This window comes from Gopherus evgoodei, chromosome 8 (assembly GCF_007399415.2).
Source record: "Gopherus evgoodei ecotype Sinaloan lineage chromosome 8, rGopEvg1_v1.p, whole genome shotgun sequence".
Taxonomy (NCBI): domain Eukaryota; kingdom Metazoa; phylum Chordata; order Testudines; family Testudinidae; genus Gopherus; species Gopherus evgoodei.
Window position 1 is genome coordinate 5,270,600 of NC_044329.1, and position 11,750 is coordinate 5,282,349.

The window sequence follows — 11,750 nt, forward strand, 5'->3', positions numbered from 1 at the left end:
CAAGTTGGGAGCAAGAGCCCCCCTACATAAGTCCCTCATTTCAGATGAAAAACCAGCCAGGATGAAAGCCACAAAAAAGAGAGAGAGTGTGGAAAGCCGTTACTTACAGGTGTATGTCATTTCAAAGCTGTCGCTAATATTCACAATGTCAATTTGAGGAAGCAGTTTAGGGGGTTCTGTGAGCTGAGACAATGCAAACCTAAAAGCTGCATGTTCCTGGGACTGCTGATTAGGAAATAATCCCCCTAGAGAGAAAAAACAAAACAAAGCAAAGGTCTGAAATGCATCCACATTGCAAGGCTCGTTTGTTACAACCAGTCTGTTGACAGAAAGCTATTGCTCCCCAGCTCAAGGAATGCGACTCGCGTGCGGCTAGACTCCATAGCTTCCCATTAGGTGAGAAACAAGGGGATATGTGCTTAGGCATCTTTTGTAGCAGGTGCCTTATGTCAGACACGTAGCAAAAATATGCCAGCTCACACATTTCCTTCAGCCTGGCAGGGGCTAGGATGGGATTGAGCCAATTAATTTGGGGTAAGTGTCCTCCTGCATAATGGTAAGGGACAAGAATTGAAGTGCTGCTAGGATATCCTTATGCGGAGAACAGCGTCTCTCTACCCCTCCGGAACCAGTGGAGAACAGCACCCGACTGTAGGCCCACATTTGATTCTGCCTCTCCTCCCCCTGACTCACCACAAATAGCCCAATGGATTCAAATGTGCTACTCTACTCAAGGAGAAAAGTGCTACTCGGAAGGGGTAAGGCCGGCAGAATCAGACCAGGAATGAATAATAATTGGTGGCTGGGGACTGAGGGAAGAGGAACTCCTAAGGCAGTTGTTGTAAAGGTGGAGAATTAAGCCGCCTTGGCAGGCCACATGCTGCTAAGCAGAGATGAAGTTTGCTGCACCGAGAAGACCAGCATTTTGTTTTACACGTGACAACAGACAAAGCCTGCAAGACCAGTCAAAAATCTGACCATGAAGGGGTTTGCCCACTGAGATGATTGCCAGGATCCCAGGCAAGCCCTGGAATTATAGTACAAGGTAGCAAATCAGATAGGACTTGCCAGACTGGATCAAACCCAAGATCCATCTAGCCCAGCGTCCTGTCTCTGACAGTGGCCAGCACCAGCTGCCTCAGAGTAAGTTGTAAGAGACTTTGTAGTAGCCATTAATGGGATAACCTGACCCCAGGGAAAGTTTGCTTCTGACTCCCAATATTTAGAGGTCAGTTTATGCTCCAGAGCATGAGGGTTTAGATTCCTTCTAAACTCTTATTTTAATATTTACTGTTATACAGCTGGGTTTTCTTGCTGTCCTTACAAATGTAAATGGGTGTCTTATTATCCTTATTGACAAGTCAGGAAAGGAAGCACAGAGAGATATAGTGACTAATGGAATGAAAAGAAAAAGGTCTATTGATTAATTACTACTTTCCCGAGCAGACTGCTTGGAAAATCAGCAAGGAACCAGAAGCGCAGAGAACTGCCCATTGGCAGGAAATGCACTTTGCACATTTTCAACACAGATTATATCTCCTACTAGTGTGGAGGGGGCATTTGCGCACCAAAAAAAAGTAAAAAAAAATCATGCTAAGTGTTGCTGCCACAGGAAAACCAACCTGCCAGTATGCATCCATCCATCTTTTTTTTTTTTAAAGGGGAAAAAGCTTAAGATGTCGAATAAATCCTGAGCCGGGGGTGAGTGGCTGGGAGGGGAAGTGAAGGGGAAAGCAAAGAAGCATAAACAGCAATAAATGCACCAGTTGTGCAGCTGGACCAACCCAGGAGTCGCTTTAACTCACTGGCTTAGCAAACGGTTGGCATTACAAAGAGAGAGGTGATGGAAACGGACCTTTGCACAAGGGAGAGAGAGAAGCAGAGATGTGGTACCCAATTGCATCTAATAAAATGATAATAAATAATAATTAGGTGGGGGAGGGATGAGAGAAGCTGTGACATTATCGAATGGGGGAGGGCAAGAGACAAAGACATGGGGAATTGCCAGTACTAAAGGAAAGCAAGTGGAATGGAATGAAAACAGATTTGATTGAAACATCCTCCTAGACTAGCTCTGGCCTTATTCTTTCACAACAAACAACAACAACAACCGAGATGGTCTAGTGTTGTTTCCTCCGCCAGGTACTCCACCTCCAGACATGAGAAACCTTGCCAAAAATAAAAGGCAATAGGTGCTCTTTAACTACCCCGCTCCCCGTCTCTTCCCCCCCCTCCCCACATGCAGAGCACCAGCCCTGGTATTTTTCTTAGCAAACGAACAAACAGGTTTTTTTGGTTCCTCCATTTCCGAGGCACTTTTCGGTGCAGTCACTGATTTTTCCCCTGGAAGAAATGATACATCCCTGCTATTATGATCCCTTCGGCAGCCTACACAGCTCTAGCCATATCAAAATCCACCCTGCATATCACACAAATACATATTCTTTCTTTGCAAGCGAAGGGAATGAATTGGTCAGATTCCCCTAGCCGCTTGCCAGAAAAAGTCGTTCACAAACAGAACCACAGCTCCGAAGCATCTCAAACTCACCTATCTGGATATTGTTGGGGAAATTGGCCCCTAACACCGTCCCTAGGAAACTGGTGCAGAAGAAGGCAAAAATGTGCTGCATATTCCCTTTTGCATTGGAGAAAAAGAACCTCAGTTCCAAGCATAGATTTGTTTTTTTTCCCCCTCTAGTCTCTTTCTCTCTTTCTCCTCCCTTCTGCTATGCCTTCTGTATTGTGCAGCTCTTTCTCTTGGAATCCTGCGTTTAGACTGCTGCCTTAACACCAACTGACAGCAAGATTAACTGGGCACTGAGAGAAAGAAAGAGAAACCCTTCCTCATCCCCCCCTCCGCGCACACACACACACACACACACTGTGCCCTTCCCTCATGCTAATTTCCCTCTCCTAGTTGGAGCTCAACAGCTGGGCTAAAGCCTTTCCCCACCCCCATTTCAGTCTCTTCCTCTGGGGTCCCTGCATTGTCAGTTGAGGGCAATTCACACAATATTTCCCTAAATTAACCTTCCTCCCCCGCATTTTGGCACTGGGTATAAAGAACGTGCAAATGAGTAGGTGGCAAGCTCCTACAGAGAAAGGTCCTAACTCTACAGTCTTAGATCGATAGCTTTTTGAGCTGGCTGACTTGGCCCTTGGGATCCAGATCTAATCGCTACACACCAGTCATTGCAGCCCAGTTCCTTAACACAATTGAGGGGGAAGTATCCTGGAAATCTCCCTTAAGGGGAAAAAAAATAACGTCAGAGTGACAGGCAGAAGACATGCCTACGGATGAAAAGAAGGTTCTCTTGATCTTTCCTGCTGAGTTTCCAATACCCTTTCTCTGCCCATGGTTAACCTATTCTTCCCATTTCAGAGTGTGCTGATGCATTTTATTCCTGTGCTCATTGTGGAGGAATTCATGCTAGCACAGTCAGGTGGGCGTGCTGGAATAGCTAGGAGGATACTGTTGCCTGAGTTATTATGTGAGTCGTTTTGCAGGGATTCTGTGGAAGGTTTAGGCTATTTTACCATTAACAGCTTTGCTTTTTTAACTTTGGTCCCGTTTTGGATTTAGAAACATTTAGGACAGGGGCATTTATTTTGTAAAAACAAATCCATGCACCATCTAAAGGACCCAGCCAGGATCAGGTCCCATTTGGGCCAGGGGCTGCACATACACTAGGTGAAAGGGGACGACTGCCTTGTGGAGTTAACAGGCCAGATGGACAAAGAGTTAGAGGGGAAACAGGAACCAAGAGGGAAAGTAGCTAGTCCAGCAGATCAGTGCCAGAGCCAGAAATGGAACCTAGGTATCCTGAGTCCTAGCTCAGCACCCTATTCCCAAGACCACACTGCCTTTTGCAGTGCGATACTGCTTATCTGGTGTGGAACAAGAGTTAAATAAATTACCAGAAGACAGCTGAGTTCCCTTCCAGGTTAAGGTCACAAGTCAAATTAGTTTGACCGCCTCTTCGGAAGAGATGGATGTGATTAAGGTGGGGAACATGTACATTGAATATCCAAGCTTCCAGAGAGTGATATGTATTAGGGCTGGTCTACACTTAAAAGTTACATCAACATAGCTACATCTTGCTAGGGTGTGAAAAATCCACACCCCTACTAATTGGAGATATACCTATCTCCTAGAACTGGAAGGGACCTTGAAAGTCATCAAGTCCAGCCCCCTGCCTTCATTAGCAGGACCGAGTAATGATTTTTGCCCCAGATCTCAAAGTGGCCCCCTCAAGGATTGAACTCACAACCCTGACAAGCCAATGCTTAAACCACTGAGCTACCCCTCCTCCCCCAATTGACATAGTAAAGCCGTCCTAACCCCTGATGTTGAGCGAGCAAGGAAGAATTCTTCCATCGACCTAGCTACTGCCTCATGGGGAGGTGGAGTATCTGCAGTGATGGGAGAAACCCTCCCAGCGCCGTAGTACACGTCTACACTTATGTGCTACAGCGGTGCACCTGCCGGTACGCTGCTACAGGGTTTTGAGTGTAGACATAACTTTGGAGTGTGGAGCTGGTAGAAGCCTCATCATTTGGGACATAGCACTAGGAAATGCACTGTAGGGAGTAGTGGTGCGCTGGTATGGAAAGACGGACTGGATGATCTAATAGGGTTTTTCTATCTCCAGCTTCTGTAATAGACCTTCTGTTGGAATCTGGTAAAGAATTAGCCTATGATATAACCTCCTAGAAATATTGTCATGATATAGAGACAGCTCACACCCACCCAGTGAAGGGGAAAGCCCTCTTCCAACTCTTCAAGAAACGCACATTAATTCTCTTGGGGTGGAGAACCAAGGTGCAGGTGAGGCATCAGAACAGAATAAAGGTAAGGTAGATGGCAGCTCCACAGACCCTCTGTGGCAGCTACCTCAGCTGGTGGTTTATAGTTACCGATTCCTGTCCCTTGGGCCCAGGGACCATATCCTGAGCCTTCCACAGGCAGAGCCCATTGAGTAGCAGTAGCTCCATACATCTGCTGCAGGAGGGGCCTCTGCAGGCCCTACTCTAAAGGGCACATTTCCCCTAAAAGAACAGAGTGCAACTTTAGTTTTCCACAAAGCCATTCGCACACTCCAAGTATGCCCCAGTGCTTTACAAACCCTGGCAGTCCAATCACTCCAGAGGCAAACATGGCAGCGACTAACTATTCAGCAAGATCTCACACTTGGGTTTGGGCACAGGACCCTGTGCTAATGGAAAGGGAATCTTGTTCAGAGCACAACAGATCATAATATCTCTTTGCGAGAAGAGTCCTGAGGTCTTCCTTCTGGGCAGGGAAGGACAACAGAATAGAACTGAACAGAACATTAACTGATCACTAAAAGCACGATCCTGTTATATACTAAGCACTCTGGTCCCAGTCCAGCAAAGCACCTACACAGCTGTCTAACTGCAACCATGGGACTAGTCCTGTTGATTTCAATAGGAGTACTCGGCTGCTTTAATAGTGAAGCACCTGCTGTTTAAGTGCTTTGCTGAATGAAGGCCAGTGTGCTTTGCGTGATCAAGCCCCAGTATCCTCATCCTGCATCAGAACATGACAGCGTTGGTTCCTTCACCTATGTAGCATTCCACTGACCTCAGTAGGACTCTATGTGTGTAAACAGGAGGATTGAATTTCAGGATTGGGGCCAGAAAGGGCAGCTTCTGTCTCCGTGCAAGCAAGAAGAGTTATCTCTAGAAACCCAAGTCTCTGATTTATTTCCTCCCCAAGCCATCCGAGACAGAGGAAACATCTGATTACTCTGGCCAGAGTGAAGGCTCACTTACAGCGATTGCTCAACTGTTTGGTGGTGAGAGGCAGATGGACAAAGGGAGAGCCTACGCTGTTTAAGTCACATATAACAAATTTACATCTGCAGTGTTTGGGTGGCACCTTAATCAGATTTCCATCTCTTTTTCCTGCACAGTTTAAGCACTGCTGCTCAGAAGCTAAACTAACATCCTGAAAGGTTTTATAGTTTTCTGCTTCCCACCCAAATCTTAAAAGAAAATACCATGTTTATAATCTGAAGAGAGGCACTGAGGGATAACCAATTGCCTAGAATGCTATAGGAGGAATGCTGCATGCTTTCAAAATGTCCTAGCACATGTTGTGGTAACAACAATAGTATTAGAACTAACCATAAGAATATACCAGAATAATTTGTATTTGCATTTATTAATAATGTTGCATTTGTCCACAAAGCTCGTGTAGTCCTTTACAGGCCAGATAGATAAGCTGCATGACACCAACCAGAATGTAGAAATTTGGCCAATTATTTTAATATTGTATTATTTTTCCTTTTCCATCCAGATAGCCATATTTTATCCAGAGTTCATTGTCCCTAGGCTTGGAAGGGTTAGATTTTTGTCAGTAAACGTTGATAAAAGTTGATTATGCTCTATACACAAGCCAACGAAAAAATAGTTCCATCAATATTGATCGAAATTTAGAGATAGACAAAGTAAAAACAATGCTGCTTGGGCACTTATTACAGTTTGTTTGAAAGATATTTACTTTGTACATTTTGACATACAATGTGTTCGTGTTTTAGCAGTTATAAAGCTTTAACTTTTTGAATCTCAAGCTCCACAGTCATTAAATAATTATCTGAACCCTTCCCACTGTCTGACCACCAAAATTTCCCACAACTGTGAACATTTAAATTGATACAAATAAAAAATGCTTAAAATAAATATTGATATTATCCACTGAAATTATATTTTTAAAAAATCGAATCCTGCCAAGCCTAATCGTTACATGGCAGCTAGGAAGCAACTCTAGTTATAAAGAAGACAATTTAAATGAACATCTCAGAGCAGTGGTACTCAACAGCTTTTGGCTAATGGCCAAATTCCAGTCTTGGAGAACTGCTGAAATGCTTAGTACAGTGATGGGCATGATAGATAAAGACAGAGGTAGACAGAGCTAGATCCACAATGAAATGTCACATGCCAGAAAAAGAGGATTTTATCTATTTAAATAATTATTTAGGTTTGTACACACAAATAAGATGTGCTTATCCCTGCCTCGAGGCATCACTGGGGAAAAATGTTCAGTACAATCCTTATTTATTTCAAGATTCTGCCTTGGCCATGACAACTCCTCCCCGCCCAAAAAAAGCCATGAATGGCATCATAGGGAAATAACATTTTATTTTAAAACTACCAAGGCCACATAAAACAGAGGTGGAACTGCAAATGGTCCAAGTTTATCATACGATGAGTCACAAGGTCTCAGGGGAATGAATCTATTAGAGAGGGGAGCATCTTTATGGGGTGTTGGGGAATGCATTAATAAAAGAACTGAGCTTCAAAATAAAGGCAAACTTTCACATGCTATTGAGAAGTTTCAAGAGAACTTAACCTGTTCAGTAAAGACACTTGTTGGATATAAATATAAAGAACACTTCCATCCTTAATCCAAACCATGCTGTTGCTCCTAACTCTTCAGAACTGTTCCTCTCATCACATTCGAGATTTTGATTTGGTTTCATGATGCTTGGCAAAGATCTTTGTTCCTTTTTTGTAAAGGAACCGATCAGCACACAAGAAGCACGCTCTGCTTACAGGACTGCAGGTTGGGCATATGCCGCTTTAATTCAATAACGTAACAGAGTGGGGGAAAACAACCACCAACTAAATAGAAACTAGCATAATACGCTGAGTAATCCAGTTAACTGCTTGATGATCACTTTACTAGAGTTACTGCTGATTGTAACTAGGATTGGAGAGTTCCTTTTTTATTTGATTATAATTTTGATGGATAATGTCAATGTTTAACTCTTAATCATTTTTTCTGATTTTTATCCATTTACAGTTTTCACGTTGCAGGAGATTGAGGGTGTGTGTGTGTCAGACAACAATTAATGAGAGTAGATGCTGAGCTTTGAAAAGTTAAATATTTATAACTGTTAAAATACAAATGTTCGACATCACATGTCAAAGTAGGCAAAGTAAATATCCTTAAATTAAACTTTAATAAATTCTCAAGCAGCATTTTTCTTACTTTGCCTATTTTGATTATTATCAATGGAAATATTTTTCATCGCTTACTATGTGTACAGTGACAATGACATGTACCAATAAAAATCTACTCCATCCACGCCTAATCAGATCATAAAAGGTGGGATGTGCCATGGATTGTCATCCCAAATAGAATCACTCCTGGGTTTTCTGTCACACTTCTGTCATCCTCAGCCTGTTTTTTCTGCCATCCATTCCCTTTCGCTCTCAAGCACAGAATGGCCAGTCTCCAACATTCGACCCAGGGATTCCAGGCAGCGAACTAAGCAGCAGGAGTACCCAGATACTTCGCTAACAAACCCAGAAGGTCTTGTTTCCATGCAAATGTCTCCAGTTATGATAAAGGAAAGAAGAAGAAATCTCTTAGTAGATTTTTTTTATGCCTGGATGGTTTTTGATGTGTTATATTATGCACCGATTTGTCTTGTAAGAGGCTAATTCTATGATTTCCATGGAACATTTTTGAAACCCCTTTTATTTTCTGGTTGGACAGACTCCATTGGAGATTTTTGATAAAAGGCACAATGTAATTACAATGATTAATTTAAATTTAAAAAGAATCTCATGCGGCTTTCTGTAGTGCCTTGACATAAACAAATGCTCATGGGGTAGTTTCATTCGAGGAATGGCTTTTTCTCTTTATCTAGCTGCTCCCCTCACTTTTGTGATTCTGGATTATGCAACTCTATGAGAAGGACAATCTGGGAGGTCAGAGCTCTAGTGCTGAGGAGAGATATTTATGACATTCAAAAGTTTGGATGGAGGAAAAAGACAATAAAAGACAAGGTGACAAATGGCGGATAATTCACTGTTGCAGTGACTCTGAACCAGATGGCTAACCCCTGTTCTTGCACACTGGTTTCGCTCAGAGGTGTCGCCTAGCGTGTGAAGTTACTAGATATGCAGAACTGCATGTGGTGTGTAGGAAATCCCTCTAGGTACATAGCACCATCTTACAGAAAAATGCATGTACTGATAACTCCAACTACCTCTCACCCCGTAGAGTACAAACATATGCACTATCAATGGTGTCTGCATACTCAGCAGCAACGTCAGTGCACTGATCGACGCTCACATCCTGTGCAAACGTACACACACTTTTACATGTGCCACCAACACATTTGCACATTCGGGTACAGAACCCTGCACACACACATGCAGGCAATGCAGAAATGCAAATGCACCCACAGATATAAGGCATGTCCTTAAAACTCCTTAGACTACCACTATATTTTCAAAGGTAAATCTGTGAGCTGCTGTCAGCAGGTGGATTGTTTTCAAAGTTTAGTGACAGTGGAGCCAAATCTTCAACACCCTGGTTCATTTCTTACTCTGTCTATACGCAAGAACACTCTCACTGAAGGGGAAGCAGAACAAGGACTTCAGGATCTGGCCCAGGATTCTCACACAATTCCTTTATTCCTCTGATCCACAGTTCCACACCCCTTCCCTCCACCCTCCACTTTTTAACATCAGGCCGTTAGGCCACATTTTCTAAATCTGGAGAGAGGCTGGAGTGTAATGGATAAATATATTCTGAGACCCTTTAAAATGTGCCCCCTACCCCAAATGCCTCCCAAATGCCACCTGCAGAACCCTATTGCCAAGGGAGCAGAGGAGGCATTTGGCATCACAGAGGTTCCCCTCTCCAGCAATGAAACCAGAGGGAAGATTTTCAGGGCTTGCACTGGACTGTGGGGCTTTGAAACACAGGACCCTTTCTTTTGCTTGTGCCCGGAAGGTGTGGGTGCACCATGGATATATATACTCCCCTTATGATATTTTCTGTTTTAATATTTATTCCTTTTCTATCCACCATAGACATTAGGAAACAATTTTTAACAGCATATTGGATAGTGAGCTAGGTGCATTTGGGGGGAATTTCATTCTCCTCTAAGGCATCAAATTATTGGCCACTATCATACTGTCAACATAATTTCCTCCCCATTTAAGGCTGATCCTGCTCCTAGTGAAGTTAGATAATGGGCATCTTTCACTACAATGGGAATGAGATGGGGCCTCCGATCCCTGAACCGGGGATCTTTAGTCATGGGTCGAAAGAGTCTCTTCTTTAACCCATCGTTGACAAACGAACACGGTAGGAAAAGAAAACAGCTAAATGAAGATCTCTGCTATTCCAGGAACAATCCAAACCCATGAAAGGAATTCCACACCCTACCACTTTCCTGAACACACTCCAGCACCTCCAGCTTACGATGAACAGCTTGCTACCCAGATGCAGATCTCACTGGTGCCCCTGAAGCCAATCTCTTACAAAAAATGAATTTTTCTGTTATTAACTCACTAAAATATGGAGCTAGAGAACTGGGGAACCTTTAAATTACAATGCAGATTGATACCTCAGTTACTCTTCGTCTCCTGCTCAGCACCAAAGATCAGGGCAGCTGTTTTTGAAATGGTGCCTAGCAGCATCACTGGCATGACTGCAGCCCCATTGAGGTGCTAATGACTTGAGACCGCAGGATACTCCATACACATTGTATGGGGCACTAGGCTGATGAAGTATTTGTGAACCAAAAGTGTGGAAGACACTGGCTTGCTGCATGAGGTGCATAAAAATGCTTCTGTCATCATTATGATCCACTTATTACCATATTTATAAGAAATACTGTCTTGCTTTCCATGGGATAATTAAGTAAATAAATAGACTAGAAGATGAACATGTCAGTCAAACTGGCACTGGAACTGTCGTGCCAGTCTGAAGCCAGAAGATCATGAAAACAGCAGCTGGTAAACAGACATGGAACTTGGGTGCCAAGGGCCAGCTGACTATAAATGTTAGGGAGTGAAGGGCCTTCTCTGCCATGGAAGCTGCCAAAAAGTTCAAAATGAATAGGGGCCTTCAGGAAACGAGGGTCTGAGGTTTGTCTGGGCTCAGCAAAGGGCACAACCTGTGCATGTACCTCCAGGGCAGCGTGGGCATCCCATTCTACCAGCTCAGAATGGTCGAGTTATACATTCTCTTTGCACAGGTGCGGATGACATGGAGTTTCAGTCCGTGGTCACACTTCATCCAAACTATCGCACCCACCCTGGCCTGGTGGCAATTTGGCCTTGAGCTGCCATTGGAAAGAGGTGGTCAGGGATACATGATATTGTCCTATAAAAAAAAAAAGAATCAAACTTTGAGTTTTCAGACTCCCCATATGGCTGTCATTCCTCCATTGGGAGGGTGTCATGGCTAGTTTATATACATTACATTGGCCTTTTTATAAAATGTATATCCCTAGAGCATGGCCCATGCATTCATTGACTATGCTTTAATTTGACTGATATGCTAGTACCAAAAAAGAAGGCTTGTGCCAGGCTCTGGCACTGAGACACCCTCAGTTCCTCCCAGTTCACAATACTTCAGGAGCCGTAAAGTTTAGGCACAAGCTAAACCATTCCACAGATTCCCCCCTCACTTGCCCAGACTCTCACAAATGTCTCTCTCATAAAATTGAATGTCAAACATCTCTATTTTGGACCAAAGCTGGGGAGCGAATTCCAAAGGTAAGGGGCCTGATCTTGCAGGCATCTTTGGAAGCCTCCCTGCCTTCTGTTCCAGGAGCAAGGTGTGTTTCTTTCACCTTGCCTTCTCTAATATACTACATACCAACATATATATTCAACCAAAAACACACACAACCGTTACCACATCAAGACACTCCTCTACTCACATTCCTCCCTCTTGAGAGAACAAACAACATGTG

At 43.5% G+C, this 11,750-nt stretch overlaps 1 protein-coding gene across 2 annotated transcripts in view; it reads right to left on the reverse strand.

Annotated features, from left to right (window-relative positions):
* GRIA1 (glutamate ionotropic receptor AMPA type subunit 1) overlaps positions 1–2,832 on the reverse strand; it is a 176,782-nt gene extending 173,950 nt beyond the window's left edge. For both annotated transcript variants that reach the window (XM_030572778.1, XM_030572779.1), the window contains exons 1-2: positions 2,549–2,832; positions 108–245 (exon numbers count right to left, since the gene is read on the reverse strand). In XM_030572778.1, the coding sequence (XP_030428638.1) occupies positions 108–245; positions 2,549–2,630 (220 nt within the window). In that variant the 5' untranslated portion in view covers positions 2,631–2,832. The remainder of the gene's footprint in view (positions 1–107; positions 246–2,548) is intronic.
* Between the last annotated feature and the right edge of the window lie 8,918 nt (positions 2,833–11,750).